Source organism: Sitophilus oryzae, unplaced genomic scaffold, assembly GCF_002938485.1.
Source record: "Sitophilus oryzae breed Bouriz unplaced genomic scaffold, Soryzae_2.0 scaffold_810_pilon_pilon, whole genome shotgun sequence".
NCBI classification, from domain to species: domain Eukaryota; kingdom Metazoa; phylum Arthropoda; class Insecta; order Coleoptera; family Curculionidae; genus Sitophilus; species Sitophilus oryzae.
In genome coordinates this window covers 4,659,051-4,678,490 of record NW_022147429.1, presented here as the reverse complement: position 1 = coordinate 4,678,490, position 19,440 = coordinate 4,659,051, and the positions used below count along the sequence as shown (strand labels likewise).

The following is a 19,440-nucleotide window of genomic DNA, read 5'->3' as shown; positions in this document are numbered from 1 at the left end:
ATTTTTTTATTTACATCGTCCTCAATGGTGTTATTTTGTCTTGTAGTTCCGTAGAATTCTCTATAATTTCTGTTATCTTTCTTCTAAATTAATTATTTTATTATTAAAGCTGGCCTGTATGTCTTTAGAATTTTCTATGATCTTATCTTCTAAAAATATTAATTTTTTATCACTGATTTTCTTCTAAATTAACTTCCAAGTCAATTATTTTACTATTCAAATTGTCGTTTAAATTGTCTTGTAAATTTTTCAATGACGAGTCAAGGTCACCTTCCAGCTCGAAGTAAAATGTGTCAGGATCCTCACCTTCCTCCACCAAAACGTCTCTCAGTCTAGCTTGCAAGATGCTTTTCTTTCCATCTGTCTCGCATTCTCTCTCTTCCAGTATGCATTTTAATTCCGACACTTTCAGGTCTTATAAAAAATAATTTTTTCGGAGCCATCGTCAGTCTTTTTATTTCTCTAGTCTATCACACACGCCACACTTGACACCAATTGTTACGTTTTTCGTCGGTTCCGTGTGGATAGAAAGTCACAATTTATTTAAACACTATTTATTTAACACTAATTAACAAAAACAATAACGATAAAAGACTTATAGAACTATTTACAAACGATTTATAACTAAGAATTTATTTTTAATTTTCGCGCGTCAACTGCACTGGTATATTTATAACTGTCCTCTGTAGGCTACCGCCGCCGGCTTTTATACCGACAGGTAAAGAACTCTAGAATTGTCCATAGATCGTTAGGTGCGTAGAGAAGGTTTTCGAATGTTCTCGTATGTACTAGTCCATTCCAGTGGGACTCGATTTTTCTCGAACGAATGAATCATTGCGGTGTCTATGCGATGTTAAGGTTATCCGAGGGCGGGCCATATTGTGAGGTTAGGTCGAGTCCACACCGGCTCGCAACATTATTTACAATTTATCTAACTATTTATCTAACAGGAATTTATTTTGAATTAGCTCGGCGATTGTAACTGTACGCGTCGACCGGTTGTTTTTCTCTATCTTCCTCAGGCCTCAGGTGTCTGCTTATATATGAGAGCAGCAGACAATCCAGATTTGTCCCGTCAGTTCTTAGATCTAAGGTTCTTAGCCGTTCTAGAAGGTCGGCGTCGCCGGCGTATGAGTCATAGCCGAGTGCCCAAGCCGAAGGCCGAGTTCACACGGTACGGGTCCGCAACAATTAGTATAGTAGTAATTCAGTTTTAAAAAGATGCAACTCAAAACATGGGCGGATTTTTTGAACATTTTCTAAAATAACTTAAAATGTATGTAGTGATATTATTTTTTTAATTATTAGTTTGTGTAATGTAAATTGTAAAGAACCGTTTAGTAATATATTCTGACATTTTATAAGTTATAAATCATAACAGAATAAGTGAAATTAGTCAAGAAAGATAAAAATTGACTATAACTAAATTTAACTTTTCTAACATGTCTTAAAAACCGTTTTCTAAAAAACGTAACATTCACCGATCAACGTATCCTCGAAAATGTATGGTCAAGAAAAGTTGAACCAATAATCCTACACGCTTTTCTTCATTTGAAAAATTCATATTTACAATTTTTGTTTATTTTAATTTACAAAGTTTGGGTCTGACAGCTTCGCATTTATGAGAGTAAAGACGATTAAACTTGTTTCCATGGCTAACTAAGTGTAATTGTTTAAAAATGATCAGAATTGGCATATATATATATATATATATAGAGTATATATATATATATATATATATAGTAGAGATATATATATATATATATATATATATATATATATATATCAATCAGTGATCCAGAGTTGGGCTTGGTGATTAACTGGAAAAACGCGGACCAGAGACCAACGTGGGAGGAAGTTTGCAGATATTCGCCGAACGTGAAATCGTACTGGTCCCAGCTGAATTCATTGGTAATAGATAACGGATTACTTCGCCGTGATTGAGAGACCAGAGGGACAAGAAGAGAGAAGGCAGATCGTCATTCCAAAGAAGAGGGTCCCGGAAGTCTTGGCGGAAGTTCACAATGGAACCAGCGGTGGACATCTTGGTGTTACCAAGACACTTGGCAAGCTGCGTGAACGGTTCTACTGGGTGAACTGCAAAGAAGATGTGAGGGCCTGGTGTAAGAAATGTGACATTTGCGCAGCCATTAATGGGCCACAAAAGCGTGGTAAAGCCCAGTTATGTATCCAGCCTTCATTGTTCAATAATGCTGATGCATAGATTTAGGAAGAACAGATATCACATTGTGCATTTTAACCCGATCAAACAATCGGAGGTTGACTACGTACTGTAAAAACCAAATGAGATAGAGAAGGCGACATTGCCACATCTCAAATTTGCGCCTATCTGCTTAGTTTGATTTGTAGAAAAGGTGACTTTAAAACCTTCACCGGATATCAATAAATCTCAATTTCTTAATTAAATTAATAGTTTATTTTTAAAGATGTATGCGTGATTAACCAGAGGATATATGCGTTACTATTAAAGGACATGTTTATTGTTTAATGTGCTGAAACGTCTAGAACTATTGGCAACGTCGCTGCTAGTCTTCCAGAATGAAAATGAGCCGTCCGTCCCACCACCCCTCGCAACGACCATTGGTCCGTTATAGCGTACTACGTTTAGCTTACGGTGTGTTTGTAGTCGGAATCAAGTCCGAAGTGAACTTTTCAGTGTTTTCAGTAGTTTTTGCTTTTTGTTTAACGTACTTTTGAATCTGCGAATTTTCAATATGGTACGACAGTGTCAAATGTGTGAAAAAATAAGCTCAAATTACCCGAATTTGTCTTTTCACAGGTAGGTATTGTTTCCGCCGCGCCGTAATCGCCGTACATAGGCGTCCCACAAGGGAGCCTCTCACAATTAAAATAATTTCTAATTATATTTGTTGAATTTTGAGCTATTAAAACAGGAACGTAGTAGCCGGTAATTGAATTATTATTCGACTCAATTACTACTTAACTGTTGTAGATCATAACAAATTTGAATATAAACGTTGCATTTGAAACTTTATTATAAGCCAGAAAGTGACATTTTTTTCTTAAAATTGCGTCATATTTTGGTCATTATATACGATATTCTAAAGGAATTTTGCTCAACAAATACGTAGGTGTTTACCCGCCCTTTTCTACATTTTATTGCATTATTATATCTGCCCCTTCGGCCTCGTTTAAACAATTTTTTACCACCGTACAAATACCTCTTCCTAGAGTTATTTGTACGGTGTGTTTACCTTTTTTTTTAAATGGGACGAATTGTAAATAATTTTTAGGCTACTAGTTTTATACATACCTATATACAGAGTGACCCAGGCCTCCAAAAAAGCTTTTTACCTATTACGTTTTTGGTTTGTCGCACATTTTCAAAATATGTTTGTCAACATACACGGTGATTCAAACCACAATACATATGCTTAATACAGTTCATGAAGATTCAGATATTTTTCTAAAATTTGATTGTCTGATGAAGCTACCTTTAAAAGTAATGGGTTTGTAAATAAACGTAATATTCAATATTATGCGACAGAAATCCCATACTGTAGCACACAGATTTGATACTTTTAATGATAAATGCCTTCTATTGAGAGACTAAAAGGTAATTGCCTCGTATCAGAGCCATCATAATACAAGAAGAAGACCCAAAGTCAAATCTTGTCTTATATTTTCAAAAAAAACACAATTTTCTCATTAAATATTCATTTTAGGTATAGGAAGTTATTAATAATATAAGATTAAACAACTATTACACAGTACTTCACAGGAAGCTATCGATTGCGAACTAACTAAATCGTTACTAATTACTAATTTTGAAAAGTTCTTTTTAAGATCAAAAAAGGTAAAACTAAAACCTAAACTATCGTTTGAGACTAAACGGGAAGTTCTAAATAATGTGCCTATTCTAAACAAGAAAAAATTATTTATAAGTTTTATAACATCTCTAATTAAATTTGGACGAAAAGAATATTTCTGTTTGCTCTAGGTAATTTTCTCAGGCAAAATACGTAAATAAAAATTACTTTTTAAGTCAAAAAAAGTCAAAAAGACTGTCCTTTTCAAAAAAGGACAGGTGGCAATCCTAGGTATTTCTGGAATGGAAATTTAATGGTAAATCTACAACTTTAGTTTGAAAATATGTTCCGGCCACCTATGTTTACAAAAATGTCTAAAATGTGCTTTACCATTGCCTCCATATTCTGAAAAAAAATTGACAGAAAAGTCACCAACCACAAACCTAATATAGAACTGTTTCAGAAACTTGAGTCACCCTGTAAATATTCAAAAGTAACTGAAAGTTTATATAGAAGTAACTGAAAGTTTAAATTGAAAATCGACGTTGGAGCGATTTTCGAAAACTACCTACTAACGTTTTAACATAAGTATATATGGGATATTAATTATATTATTATATTAGACCTTATGACAAAACTCATCTGACGAAAAAGTGTTAATGTAGTATATTAATATGGAGTAAAAATTTTACTAACTACTTTACTTTTACTTTACTAATTAAATTCCTTCCAAAAAACGATACGCTACTGGCCATTAGAACAATCCAAATGCGCCTAGTTGCCGGGGTCGGAAATTTTAGACTTCTCTGTCTCTTCTGTCCTTGTTTGACACATTGGAATGTTTGATACACTTCCAACGAGTATTTATGAATGAGATGTCCGGTCTATCTTTATAATGTCTTTGTGCTGATGCAAGATACCCTTTAATTATAAATAGCGAAGACAGGACTTCGAACGACGGATTGATCTATCGACAGCAGTGCAGAACGAATCTCTGCCCGTCACCATATCAATTTTTTCTATTGTTAATTAAATAAGTTAAAAGTAAATAAATCTTTGGTTTTCTGAGTTAGAATTATTTTTTAAAAATCAATTTTTAATATTGGAAAACATAAAGGCCCCTATGCGCCAGTACAATGTTGGTAGTCCCTTCGAACGAATAGCGATCGACGTGGCTGGTCCTTTCCCGGAGACGAACGATGGCAACAAATACATTGTGGTAGTAATGGATTACTTCAGCAAATGGGTCGAGGCCTACGCGTTGCCAAATCAAGAAGCGTCCACGATTGCTGATGCCCTTGTTAAAGAATGGATCTGCAGGTTTGGTGTTCCCATGGAGCTTTATTCAGATCAGGGAAGAAACTTTGAGTCCAATCTGTTCCAAGTGTAAGAGTCTTGTTTTGCGTTAAAAATTGTTTATATTAAATTGTGTTATTTTAAGAAATAATATTTTATTTGAATCTCTAATTGACTTTTCTTGACCGCATGTATAAAATGTCGTTTCACGCTTTTCTTCATTTGAAAAATTCATATTTACAATTTTTGTTTATTTTAATTTACAAAGTTTGGGTCTGACAGCTTCGCATTTATGAGAGTAAAGACGATTAAACTTGTTTCCATGGCTAACTAAGTGTAATTGTTTAAAAATGATCAGAATTGGCTATATATATATATATATATATATATATATATATATATATATATATATATATATATATATATATATATATATATATATATATATATATATATATATATATATATATATATATATATATATATATATATATATATATATGTATATATATAAGCCATGAACTATTTCAAAAATCTGAAAGGCGCATATTTATGACCCCACAAAACTGCAATTCTTTCCCCATTTAAGCGACTCTTTATCTCCAGTAGTTTCCGAGATACCTATAGAGAACATCGTAGGAAACTCACCCTGTATTATTTTGTCAGATAGACTATACTTAACTCACTCATAATTTTTATTTTCAATTATTATTTAAGATGGGTATGTTTATTTTCAAATTAAATTTTTGAATAAATTCATTTCCATTAAACACTGCGTAAATATATTTTGATATAAACTTTGCAACACCATAAAACAAACTAACAAATCCAACATACCATCTTTAGTTATAATTTTGCATGCAGCGGTAAGTTTTCCTTGGACTGCCCTAGCATCTGCAATTCTATTCTCCTGGATGGCTTCAACGATTTTTACTGAATGTCCAGGAATAATGTTTAGAGATGTGGCAATAATGGAATCAAAGCCCAGAGCAAAAGCTGGTTCTATCAACTAAATCAAATTAAAATCTATTAGGTAATAAATTAAGTGTATAAAACGCTACAGTCTTTAGTTAATAATATACAGTTCATACAAAATAAACTTTTAGTCACGCGATGAAGCTTGACCAGCACAGCGTTGTCCACTTTTATATATTTACTTTTAATCAAAATATTTTAGGAAACAAAAATAAATTAATTATAAATATATAAATAGTTATTATTTACAAAATTTATCAGCAAAACTCACGTTCTTAAGAGCTCTTCAGGGACATAAACGGTCATTACTACCGGTTTCCCTTTCAAAATATTCTAATAAAGTTGCGATTAGTTTTTTACGGCTATTAAGCTATATTGTACACTTCGCACTAAAAGAGGTTCTAAAAAGGACAATGTTCGACTGCAAGGTCTGCTAGTAAACATTTTCAAGTTTAATCATAACACTATTTATTTAAACCAAAAACTCGTAATACAAAACTGAAGTGTCAAAACGAATGACAATGTCAGGGAATAAATAAATGCTACAACTTGACGTTTTTTACAGCAGAGCTACCACCTGAATCCCCAGCGCGAAATTTAAATTCCAGTTAGTCAGGTCAGCACGGCGCTGAATACGTCCATGGTTGGCAACAATGATTTAAAAATCGCGCCCTCGATTACGTAACGAAAAGTTTAATTACTAATATACAGGGCGCTACAAATTCGAGGTACGAGCATTGGTATCTCGGTAACCGTAATAGATACAAACATGGTTAAATTGGGGCAAAGTTGCCGCCTTGGGATGTTCACCAAGACGCCATCAAAAAAGTTTTAAAAATTACAAGGATTGCTGAGTTTTTTGGAAAAAAAGGGATTTTTTTGAAAATCGATTTTATTTTTTTCTGTCGATACTTTTGAGAAAATCAAAAAATATTTATACATTCTCATAGCCACTTTATCAGGGCATCTGATAGTATTTTTAGATTTTCAAATTAGCTGCTAATTTGTGAGATACAGAGGCCAACTTATTTTTTTTAAATACGGACCTGCATTTTTTATTTTAGGTTTTGAAAGAACTCGGTCTCCTGAGTACAATGCTATGCCACACTTTATACTTTTTTGTTTTGGGTCTCTTAATAACAACAAAACTACTTAATTTTTATTTAAAATAATTTCCTAAGTCCTAATCTGGTTTTTTATCTGATTATATTCATCGCAACAATATTGATCAGTGGTAATTATCATTGAGAATCAGGAAAATCGAAACAATTGGAAGATTCAAATAAATAATATCCAGGTCAGCAATATACAGATATTATTTTTAACTTTTTTTATTGTTAATTTGAAATCTCATTGTGCGATCTAATAATATGCATAATATTAATCGTAGTTATTATAAATAAATCAATTTCTACAAACTAGTTTCTAATGCTCCACATGTTCGAAAGGGTTACCACCCTCCCTATTACACAAATTTATTTTTCGTTCAATTTTATTTATAGCTCTTTGAACATTCTTCTTATACTTCCGAATGCATTTTGTACTCTTTGTTCTTTATTGTAAATGTTGAGATGTATTGATTTCACTTTTACAAATGACGTCAAGTAATGTCCCCCCCTTGGCGACAGGTCCAGGAATCTCGCTGGCCATTATACTGATCTACCATTTCCAATTCATCTTCCGGTGAAATGATTTGATTGTTTATATTATATATTATATTTAAATTATTTTGTTATATTGTATTTGATTTTCCATATTCAATGTTTTATCCCACGTCATTGGTAAGTTTGAAAGCTTATCAATATTGTTAACGATGATTATATTAAATATTAAAAAAAAACAGAGCCGGACTTGAAATTAGCAAAAATAAATTGTGTCCAAATTTCCAAAACAAAAAAAATTATTAAGTGTGGCATATCATTGTACTCAGGAAAGCGAGTTCTTTCAAAATCTAAAGTAAAAAATGCAGGTCCGTATTTAAAAAAATTAAGTTGGCCTTTGTACCTCACAAATTATCAGCTGATTTGAAAATTTAAAAATACTATCAGATAGCCCTAATAAAGTGGCTATGAGAATGTGTAATTAGTTTTTTGATTTTCTAAATAGTAACGACAGGAAAAAATAAAATTGATTTTCAAAAATATCCGTTTTTTCCAAAAAACTCAGCAATCCTTGATATTTTTAAAACTTTTTTGATGGCATCTTGGTGAACATCCCAAAGCGGCAACTTTGCCCCAATTTAATCATGTTCGTATCTATTACGGTTACCGAGTTACCAATGCTCGTACCTCGAATTTGTAGCACCCTGTATACTAAAAAATTTTTGAGCCGGACTTGAAATTAGTTTAAATAAATTATGTTCAAATGTTCAAAACAAAAAAAATATTAAGTGTGGCATATCATTGCAGTCAGGAGACCGAGTCCTTTCAAAATCTGAAATAAAAAATGCAGGTCCGTATTTAAAAAAATTAAGTTGGCCTCTGTATCTCACAAATTATCAGCTAATTTGAAAATCGAAAAATACTGACAGATAGTCCTAATAAACTGGCTATGAGAATGTGCAATTAGTTTTTTGATTTTCTATAAAGTAACGACAGGAAAAAATAAAATTGAATTTCAAAAAAATCCGTTTTTTCCAAAAAACTCAGCAATCCTTAAAGTTTTTAAAACTTTTTTGGTGGCTTCTTTTTTTTGAACAGTTTAAAAAAAATAGTTTCATCATATGAAGTGTAAGGGAAAAAACCGAACGATGTCCGTTTTTGAAATGAAATACTTACCGTATCTGCCCCTAAAAATACTGCATATCTCCCATTAGCAGCCTTAAGAGCATTGTAACCTTCTGCTAAATCGTTAGAAGTATACTTAATGCCATGGAATGTAGGAATTTGTCCCACTGATTGCTCCAAAAATTGTTCCATATTAACTGAAAAACATTTAGTTCATTTATCACACAAGATAAAAATTTGAAAAGTACAAATTAGGAACATATATAGTCTAAGAGCTAGCAACGTTTTCGAGAAAGTATTTTAAGAAAGCTGGCTCTTTGATATATCTTTTACTACGCTCTCTGGAACAGCATCTGGCTGCCGATACCCGTTGCGTTCATAGTGCGCATCGGAAAAAGATCCTATAGTTTTTTTATTTAGTCTGTTAAATTCTAGTATTGAATATAAATCGAACAAGTCTCCATAGCGCAGCGCGTAGAGGTTCCGCCTATCAAGCAAGGAGTCAGAGTTCGAGACCGGGTCAGGGCAAAAACTTTTTTATTTTATTGTCGTTTATATTCTGATAGTAAAGTATTAAATATTTTTTTGAATCACCAGGATTATTTAATACTATCAGAATATAAACGAAAATAAAAATAAAAGTCTTCGCCCAGACCCGGTCTCGAACTCTGACTCCTTGTTTGATAGGCGGAACCTATGGAGACTCGCTCGGTTTATATTCAATACTAGAATTTAAAGAACTAACTTTTATTAGTCCTTTAAGGGAAGCTAGCTTCATTCTTGTCAAATATTCAGTCTCTGTATTAGTAACGATTTGATTATATTAATTTTATAGGCTTGGTGCATTTCAGTTGATTTCAACCAATTCCGACCGCAGTGCTTAAACGGCAGAAATCAGAAATTATCGGTACATATTTCAAGCCACCGTCATGGTGATCGCATTAAAATAATATCGAAATCGTGGTTTTATCATAATATTTAAGTACTTTCGTTTTTTGCTAGTGCAGTTATTGAGACTGTAAAACACTCAGGAACGAGGTTGGTACGATGTAATGCTGTTTCGGGTAGTAAAAAATAAGTGAAAAGGAATTCGAACTAGGCGTCGGTGTTGTGTTATGTCAATTTCAAATGTTAATGAATTGCCGAAAAAATGTTAACGCATAAAGGAGAGCGTAATTATAGCCTAAGAGATGGCTACATAAAAAACCTTATCGTTACATGGCTAATTTTTCTTGTGAAGTATCCTTTTGTGTAGCCATTATGAAATAGTCATGTCTGCCAGCGCGATCCAGGGGCTTAAAGCGGGGGCGGCCAATCGAAAGGGTGAAATTTTGACACTAAAAATATTATAAGGTACACGAGTTATAATTGCGAAAATAGCTTTTATTTATTATTAAGAAACGTGGAAAATTGGCAGACATTTTTCCTGTCGCTAAAATTCCGGCAGACAACGCGAAAGAGGCATGCATTTTTTTTAATTTTCCTGTATATTTTAGAAAACTTTTTAGAACTGCCTGTTCACCGCAAATTTATCCACGGTATAATTTCTTAATCTACCATGCTTACTGATTTACTCTATGGTTACGACACTAAAAGAATGGATCCAAATACAGAAAAAAAACAGGTGGCTCACAAAATTATTTAAAAATAAATCAAACTTAAATATTAAAACTATTTTGACAAACTTGAATAACTCGGTTATTTTGGACTTATTTGGAAAACGGTAAAGAGAAAATATGTTTCTTTTATCAAGATCTACAAGCTCTGAAAATATTTGCACTTATTCAAGACTCACCCTCAGAGGCGGGTTACCCAATAGGCTAACCAGGCTATTGCCTAGGGCACCGAAGAAAAATAGGCGCGGCGGCGGCAAATTATCCCTTGTTTGTAGGCGCGTTGCTACACCAAACTGGACATTCAAAATTTTTGGCGGGTATTTCTTTAAAAACAAAACACATAAATAATTGGATCAAAAATTATTAGATTTTAGGATAAATAAAACACCAAAACGACCTATTTTGTACTCGATACAACACACACCTTCTTTTATTTCAGACTACTTTTTTTATTACCCATAATTCCCATACACAGTTCCCATATGACATTCTCATCTACTTCCGCTAGGGTGCCGGTAAATTTAAATTTTTGATACAATATTCCAACACCCCCACTTATCAAAAATATAAAAATAACTAACCTTTTTCTAAACCTAACCCCTTTACAAAATACATATGTTTTGTACCTCCAACACTTTTTGTTAATATATCAGCTATCATATTTTCTGTTTCTAAATATTTTAACTGAATAGTGTTTTTATCAACTGTTTCTCTTATAAAATGATACCTGATATCTATATGTTTAGAGCGTTCATGAAAAATTGGATTCATTGATAACTTAATGGCACTCTGATTATCATTAAAAATTGTTACACTATCCAATTTATCAGTCAGCTCGTAAACTAAATTGCGTAAATATATGGCCTCTTTAGAAGCATCACTGAGTGCCATATATTCTGCCTCCGTGCTGGATAAGGCTACAGTTTTCTGCTTCGAACTTTTCCATGATATGGGGCCACCTGAAAGCTTAAAAATATATCCAGTATAAGACTTTCTATCAGCTTTATCTGATCCCCAATCAGCATCAACATATCCTAGCAAATTTATATCATCCTTAGTAAATTTAATTACATAATTTTTTGTTCCTTTCAAATATCTCAGTACTCTTTTTGCACATTTCCAATGATAACTGTTATTACAATTGTTAAATTTACTAAGAAAACTAACACTAAACGATATGTCTGGACGTGTTAATACTGCTAAATACATTAAACTACCTATTAGTTTTTGATATTGACAATTATTAACATTTGTATCACAATTATTTTCATTAAAATCAAAACTTTCCATTGGAGTAGTAACACTTTTACAATCTAGCATATTAAATCTTTTAAGAACCTGATTAACATAATTTTCTTGACTTAACATTAAACAATCCTTTTTTTTACAAATAGTCATACCCAAAAATTGTTTAACTTGACCCAAATCTTTAATTTTAAATTCAGAACTTAAACATTCTTTTAAAATTTTACTGTTTTTACAATCATTAGAAAAAATTAAAAAATCGTCAACATAAAGAGCAATTATTGTCAAGAGATTGTTATCCTTTTTTGTATAAATACAGGGTTCAAATATTGACCTTTTAAAATTTAATTTTAATAAAACTTCATTAACCCTAAGATTCCAAGCTCTTGATGATTGCTTCAAACCATATATGGCTCTATTCAGTTTACACACTTTACTCTCATTACCCTTAGTTACAAAACATTCTGGTTGTTCCATGTAGACTATTTCCTGTAAATAACCATTCAAAAAAGCTGTTTTTACATCTAAATGTGTTATTTCTAAGTCTAACTTTAAAGACAATGCAAATAATAACCTTAAACTAGAATGTCTCACTACAGGAGAAAAAGTTTCATTGTAGTCCACCCCTGGTTTCTGAGAAAAACCTTTAGCTACCAAACGAGCTCTATATCTAACATCACCTTCACTATCACACTTCTTTTTGAACACCCACTTACACTTCACTATTGTGGCGTCCTTTGGCTTGTCCACAATTTCCCAAGCGTTGTTTTCTTCAAAAGAAGCTAGTTCCTCTTCAATAGCTCGCTTCCATTCTGCATGATCTGGCCTCGACATGGCTTCTAGAACACTCACAGGAGTATCATCTGTCACTAGAACTTCTTCGGGAACAATACTTTCATTTTGCTCAGCAGTAGTTAGATACGTAACATAATCAGTGAACTGCTTTTCTCGCCTTGGCCTCTGAGATCGTCTTGCTGCTTCTGGATCAGACAAAGTCGTGTCTGGCACATCTGGTTCATAGTCACTGTCTGTAGAGTCCATATGAACTGAAGATTGTTCTTCTGACTGTTGATATAGACTGTCAAGTGAACTATGTAAGCTGTTTTCACTAACCTGTGTATTTTGCTTATTTTCCCCCACTTCAACTGACTCCTCTGTTACTTCACTGCCATAGCTAACATTCATTTTATTGGTTTTCAGGTTTTCATGTATAATAACATCTCTGCTTGTTGTTACATCATCAGTGTCTGGGTTGTAGATCCTATAACCCTTGATATGATCTGAAAAACCAACTAAAATATGTTTACAAGCTTTTTTGTCAAATTTAAGACGCTTCTCTTTAGGAATATGAGCCATTACTGTACTGCCAAAGATTCTTAGACCTGAAACATCCGGTTTCTTCCCTGTCCACTTCTCAAAGGGTGTTTTTCCATTTAGTCCACTGGCTATGCATCTATTCCGTAGATAGTTAGCGGTATTTACTGCCTCTGCCCAAAATCTTTTTGGTAGACCTGCATCATACAGTAAACATCTTGCTTTTTCAACCAATGTTCGATTGTGTCTTTCTGAAAGTCCATTTTGTTCAGGAGTATAAGCGTTCGTCTTCTGGTGTATAATACCTTCTTCCTGAAAAAATCTCTCGAACTTATTGCTACAGAACTCACCACCTTGGTCACTGCGGAATATCTTGATGTTTCTGCCTTGTTGTTTTTCGACCATTGTTTTAAATTCCTGGAAATACTTGAACACCTCATCCTTTGTCTTCAAAAAATAGACAAATGACATTCTTGTAAAGTCATCGACTAAAAGTAAAAAATATTTTGAGCCACCAATAGAAATCGTCTCCATAGGTCCACAAACATCTCCATGTATAACTTCAAGCACTTGGTTGCTTCGTGTTCCTGTGGTTGGGAAAGGTAGCCTGGTTTGTTTGCCTTCACAACATACCACACAATTTGACTTGTCAATTCTTGCTACTCCTTTCAACTCCATGCCACTTACACAGTGTTTCATCTTGTTTAAGTCTTGGCAATTTATGTGTGCAAGCCTCCTGTGCCAAAGTTCACTGTCATCGCACGCTGCAAGCATACATTTTTCAACTTTCATGTTTACTTTATACACACCTCCAACTAGAGTTGCTGTAGCCACCAAGTCGTTATTCCTACTGTATATCGAACAACCTTCTTGGTTAAATGACACTCTATTTCCTTTAGCAATCAGTTCACTCACTGACAAAAGATTTGTCGTCAGATTAGGCACGCACAAAACACCATAAACAGTTATATTGTTCTGTGTGTCTTTTACACTTGTAGAAATGTCCATATCGCCTAAACATTTCACTGCTAATTTTTCGTGGTTAGCAACAGTAATTTCTTCAATGTCTGGTTTTCTCTTGTTGTATAATGCATTTTCATTGGGAGACATATGCCTACTCGCACCAGAGTCCAAATAAAAATCATTCTTATTGTATTTTCCGCTTAAAAATACAGCACTGAAAGCATATTTCGAAGAATTCGACGAAGAAACACTTAAATTTGGGCATTTCGACTTAAAATGTCCAGGTTGTTTACATTTGAAACAAATTATTTTACTTCTGTCAATTTGGCGTCTGTCAGAATCACGCCGGTCATCCACAGATTGATTACTACTGTTAATTGACACTTTTCTGTTAGAATTACTGCCACCTCTTGACTGATTTCTGAAGTTACTACCGCTTGCTGCAAAGGCACCTGCTTTGCCGACACTGCCAGAGTTTTCTTCTTGCATATCAAGCAATTTACTTTTGATGGTATCTGTTGTGATTGCGATTCCTACATGCTCGATCGCCATCAACATGGGGGCTAGAGGTGGGCCAGTCTGCGATTTTTGTGGAGCTGCTACGCTCTGCGACTGCTCCAATAAAAGCACTGTGACAAGTAGCAGCGATTTTTCGGAGCAATTAACCTATAAATTAAAAATGTAGTTTTATAGGTTAATTGCTCCGAAAAATCGCACTCGGTGTTCGGCACCGTTCGTTGCATTTACTAAAAAAGTACAGGACTATAGGTGTGATTATGATAGGCAACATCATCGTTTAGTTTTTATTTATTTATATCGTATGATCGAAAAAAACGGCGTCAGTGATAGCTATGAAATGAAGATTGCTGGCATTTTATATGTAAAATTTATGGGGAATGTTATCGATTGTCATTTCCAAGCCAACTGGACGGCGTTTTTTATTTCGATCACTAGTGGCGATTTTAACGTCTGTGCAATAAGTAAGGGGTAAGTCACCGACGGGCCCCAAGCCTCCCGGGCCCTTACGAACAAGATTCGAACTTTTCCGAACTACGGGCCCCTAGAGCTCTTAAAATCGCGACTGTACGGTACTATACTGTAGGAATATATTTCAGATATTACGTCTATTACGAAAATGAATATATTGATTTTTCTTTTGTCTTAGTTTGATAGATGTTGCTATATTTTTTTAGTCTATTCAGAAGAATTTGAGTGTTTCTAAGTACCAAGCACTTTGCTATAAATATCTTAAAGAGTCTGTTCATTTTCACAGAGTGGTGGCCCATGGTAAAAACTTAATGTTATATTCAATTCAAAGTCGAAACTGTCAAAAAATTCTTTATTAGTGACCGGTTTCGACTATTTAGCCATCATCAGACCTTAAAAATAGATATAAATAATAAAACTTACATGAATGTATAAGATCAAATAAAAGATTTAGGATATACAACAAAACACAGATACATACCAAATTAACTAACAAATAAACATACTAACAAGTTAAAAATTACCTTTGTCAAAAACATCTGTTTGTGATTAATATATAATACATAAATATCTTATTTAGATTCATGAAAGAAAAAGCGAACGCTGCTACGTTTCCTGTTCCCAAACTCCCAACAGCTCCAGTCCACAGAATATACTCAATATACTATGCTCCAGTCGACTGCGACCTGCGACGATGTGACTGGAACAGTCTGACCTTGAGGCGACGGGGCTAGGAGCAGTTTCAGAATTTACACTATTGTTCTGCTATTGCTCCTATTGCTACTCACGAGCGCAGATGTCCTAAACTTGTAAACTGCTCCGAAATGTCACTGCGATTTTCTTGTAACTGGAGCAGTCACATACTGCGACGTTGTTGGAGCTGTGACAAAGTAGCGGACTGCGATTTCACAACCCACCTCTAATGGGGGCGTACTTGTCTGGTAAACCGGCCAGCAGAAGGGAACCTACCCATTCTTCGCTTATATCAAACTTGGTTTTCCTTAACTTCTGTGATGTTTCAATCACTTGATTCACGTACGACTCCATATTTTCACAACTACTCAATCTCAAGGATATTAAATGTCGCAAAAGCCCTATTTTTCTGGTAAATCCCACATCTTCATAGAGTGATTGGATCTTTTTCATAGCTTCATTGCATGTGGCCGCGTCTTTAACATGCACATATAAGGAAGGATCTAATGTCAACATCGAACTTCGCTTTAGCTTTTGCCAGAAGTACACTGTTCTGTCTCGGTGCTTCCAAACATTTAGAAAGTCCCTCGAGTACAAAAACGTTTTCTACCGCAAAGCACCATTCGTCGTAGTTTTCTCGACCAACTAGCTTCGGAACGCTTGCCAAATAGTTGACGGCTTGAAAAAAAAGGAACGCCACCGATACCCGATTACGACGCAACGAAAAACGACGTTTTTTCTCTTCCCTTTCACTCCGTAACTACCGAAATTCCGTAAACTTGCCGTAACTACCGAAACTCGCGTTTTGGGCTGGTGTCTGGGCCCATAACCTATTAGATTTTAGGATAAATAAAACACCAAAACGACCTATTTTGTACTCGATACAACACACACCACAGAATATACTAACGAAAAAGAAGCCCAAGTTCCTTGTAATAAATCGGTTCCATTTTCGTAACGCCATCTCTCGACATAGCTGACATTATAGGTTAGCCAAAGGGGTGCGGGGCCGGGGGGAATTGTAAAATACACTTTTTTATTTTAATTATTTTTATTCGCTATTTGCAATTTTATTTTTAAAACATATTATGTGAAACAATCACATAATATGTCTTAAAAATAAAATTACAAACGGAAACAAAAGGAATTAAATAATCTCAAAATCTACAAAGTTTATTGATAAAAAAGTTAGGCTATGCAAATTGATAAGTATATTAAGTATAACCTCTTTGGTATAACATTGTTAAACAAACATTAACAAATCATAACATAGAAACAATCATAGAATTAAAAAAAGTACTATTACATAAAAACAGGTGATACAATACTTCAAAATTAATTTTAACATAATATCAAAACCGAAAAATCAAACTGCAAACACAACCACACTTATCACAACAGAAATTACACACACTTCCGCGGCAAATGTCCAAGAAAGACTGATCATTCTGATAGGTCCTGGTCCGGTCGTAGCTCACGTCGTATTGTCGGTAAGCAAAATCCCTGTCCAAAAATTTTGACGATCAGCGCCATCATCCGTCATAACTGGGAAACTTTTGCTGGAACCATTTTTAATATTTTACTTACATGGCCCTGACACACACCTTCTTTTATTTCAGACTACTTTTTTTATTACCCATAATTCCCATACACAGTTCCCATATGACATTCTCATCTACTTCCGCTAGGGTGCCGGTAAATTTAAATTTTTGATACAATATTCCAACAAAAATTGCCATTGTCGCAATAATCCTTTGATATTTATCGACAATGTGCCGCAAACGAAAAAGACCGCCGCCGGCTCTTAAAAATTAATCAAGGCATGTATTGACATGATCCAAAAAACAAAATGCTTAGGCGACATGGTTCTGACCGTACAATTATATTTTAGAAAAATTTACACACGAAATTATTGCACAGGGTGTTTTAAAGTTAAGGTAAAAAACAACCCTTCGTTTAACCCTGTATAATATGCCAATTACTATTGTTTATAAAAAACTGAGTTTACGAATTAAAGTTGATATAGTTATATACAGCTTGCTAAAAAATTCATAAAAATAGGGCTAAAAATAACAAAAATATAACACTTTAAATATGACCAAAAATTTCCCCGTTGCGTTTTTTTTGCATCTGAGTGTATAATATACGAGGGGTGTCTCACTAGTGGAATTACATGTACATTTTCTTGGCAGTCGTTGGCAGTCATTGGCAGTCTTACCGCAGTCGCCTGAAATAATTACATGGCAATCATAGGCAGTCTTCTTTGCAGTCATCGGCAGTCGCTTGGTAGAAAGATGATATTTTGGCAGTACGTGTACATTTTTTACCCAAGTAAGACACCCCTCGATAATATATTATCTCGTTGGATAGACTATACCGAACTCTACATTGAAATATCCTAATATAAGGCATAATTGTTCTTACTGTCAACACACGTCCATGCTGGAATATGGTAATACAGAAGTGGTGTATTAGGTGCAGCTTGACTAATAAGTTTTAAGTAATCGATCAGCTCTTGAGGAGTGCTGGGTTTGAAATATAGTTCTGGCAAGCACAAAATTGAGTGTGCTCCGATTTTTTCAGCGTGCCTGGCGAGTTCCTGTGCATCAGGTAAAGGACAACCACCGACCTGGACCATGACGTGTTGTTTTGTACATCTGACAGAAGAAACCCATTTTTCTGCGACCTTTTTTCTTTCTTCGACGGTCATAGACATACCCTCTCCACTAGTTCCGTGGACTAAAACATAATCATCAAAACATGATAAAATTTGATCAAGTCTGAATATTCTTACCCAATACTGCTGGTACTCCAGAGTCGTGCAAAAATTTGGCATATTGTGGAATAATCTCCGTGTTTACTGATCTATATTAGAAAAAAAGCTTTTTACGTACAGAATGCAAAATATAGTTACAAGAACCTCTCAAATACAGCTAGTACACTATTAACAATAGAGTATATCATCTAACTTACAAACTGAATCTAACGTTTAAATGCGTAACCCGGTGTACGCACACGGTACTATTGTTCAAAAAATTGGCGCCGGGAGGCACGTATAGCCGCCCATACTAAAATATATTAATAAAAAGTTGGTAGGCAGTTTTTTTGGTTTCAAAGTAAAGGAATTTTTCTAATTTTTTGTTATCTCAAAAACTGCGACTTTGACTGATTTTGATGTTATTACAAATTTTGTTTCAAATATTATTCCTAATCTTAAATTGAAAACTGCGTTTCGCTAGCTACATGGAGTTACGATTTTTAAAATTTTTTAAAAAATCGTAACGTTTTAAATATTCATCAACGTATAGATCAAGAAAGAATAACTACCCCTATTCATTCGATACGACGAAGACCTCGAGCCGTTATTGCTGCGAGAAGTGGACATACACGCTATTAAAATTATTATAAATTATTGTTTTTGTCAATAAAAGAATCTCTGAAGCCAATACTTTACTTAAAAATGTGTAGCTCATAAAAGAATAAAGGTATTGGAAGAATTCAAAAAATGAAATGGTTAGGAATACATGTAGATTACAGGAAAGTGTTTTTTTTTATCCAAAATGCCTGTTTTTGTCCCCAGGGTGTTTTGAATTTATTGCAAAAAACAACGTTTTGATTTACCCCGGTAAGAACCCACCTACCCGAAAAATATAAGCCATTAAAATAATAAAAAAATAATGCCAATACATTTATCTTCACACTGATACCATAATCATAAAAATCGGATTACAAAATAAAAAGTTATGAAACATCAGACTTTAGTCAAATTTTTAGGGTGGCGAAATTTTGTGCCGGGGAGTATATGTATATTAAAGCCCCATACACACTATGCGC

At 34.1% G+C, this 19,440-nt stretch overlaps 1 protein-coding gene across 1 annotated transcript in view; it reads right to left on the bottom strand.

Moving 5' to 3' along the window:
* The window catches only part of LOC115889118 (N-acetylneuraminate lyase-like), a 45,430-nt gene that overhangs the window by 8,166 nt on the left and 17,824 nt on the right, over positions 1-19,440 (bottom strand). The window contains exons 3-6 of the mRNA XM_030909052.1: positions 18,401-18,471; positions 18,031-18,345; positions 8,840-8,985; positions 5,925-6,096 (exon numbers count right to left, since the gene is read on the bottom strand). Coding sequence (XP_030764912.1) covers positions 5,925-6,096; positions 8,840-8,985; positions 18,031-18,345; positions 18,401-18,471 — 704 coding nt within the window. The remainder of the gene's footprint in view (positions 1-5,924; positions 6,097-8,839; positions 8,986-18,030; positions 18,346-18,400; positions 18,472-19,440) is intronic.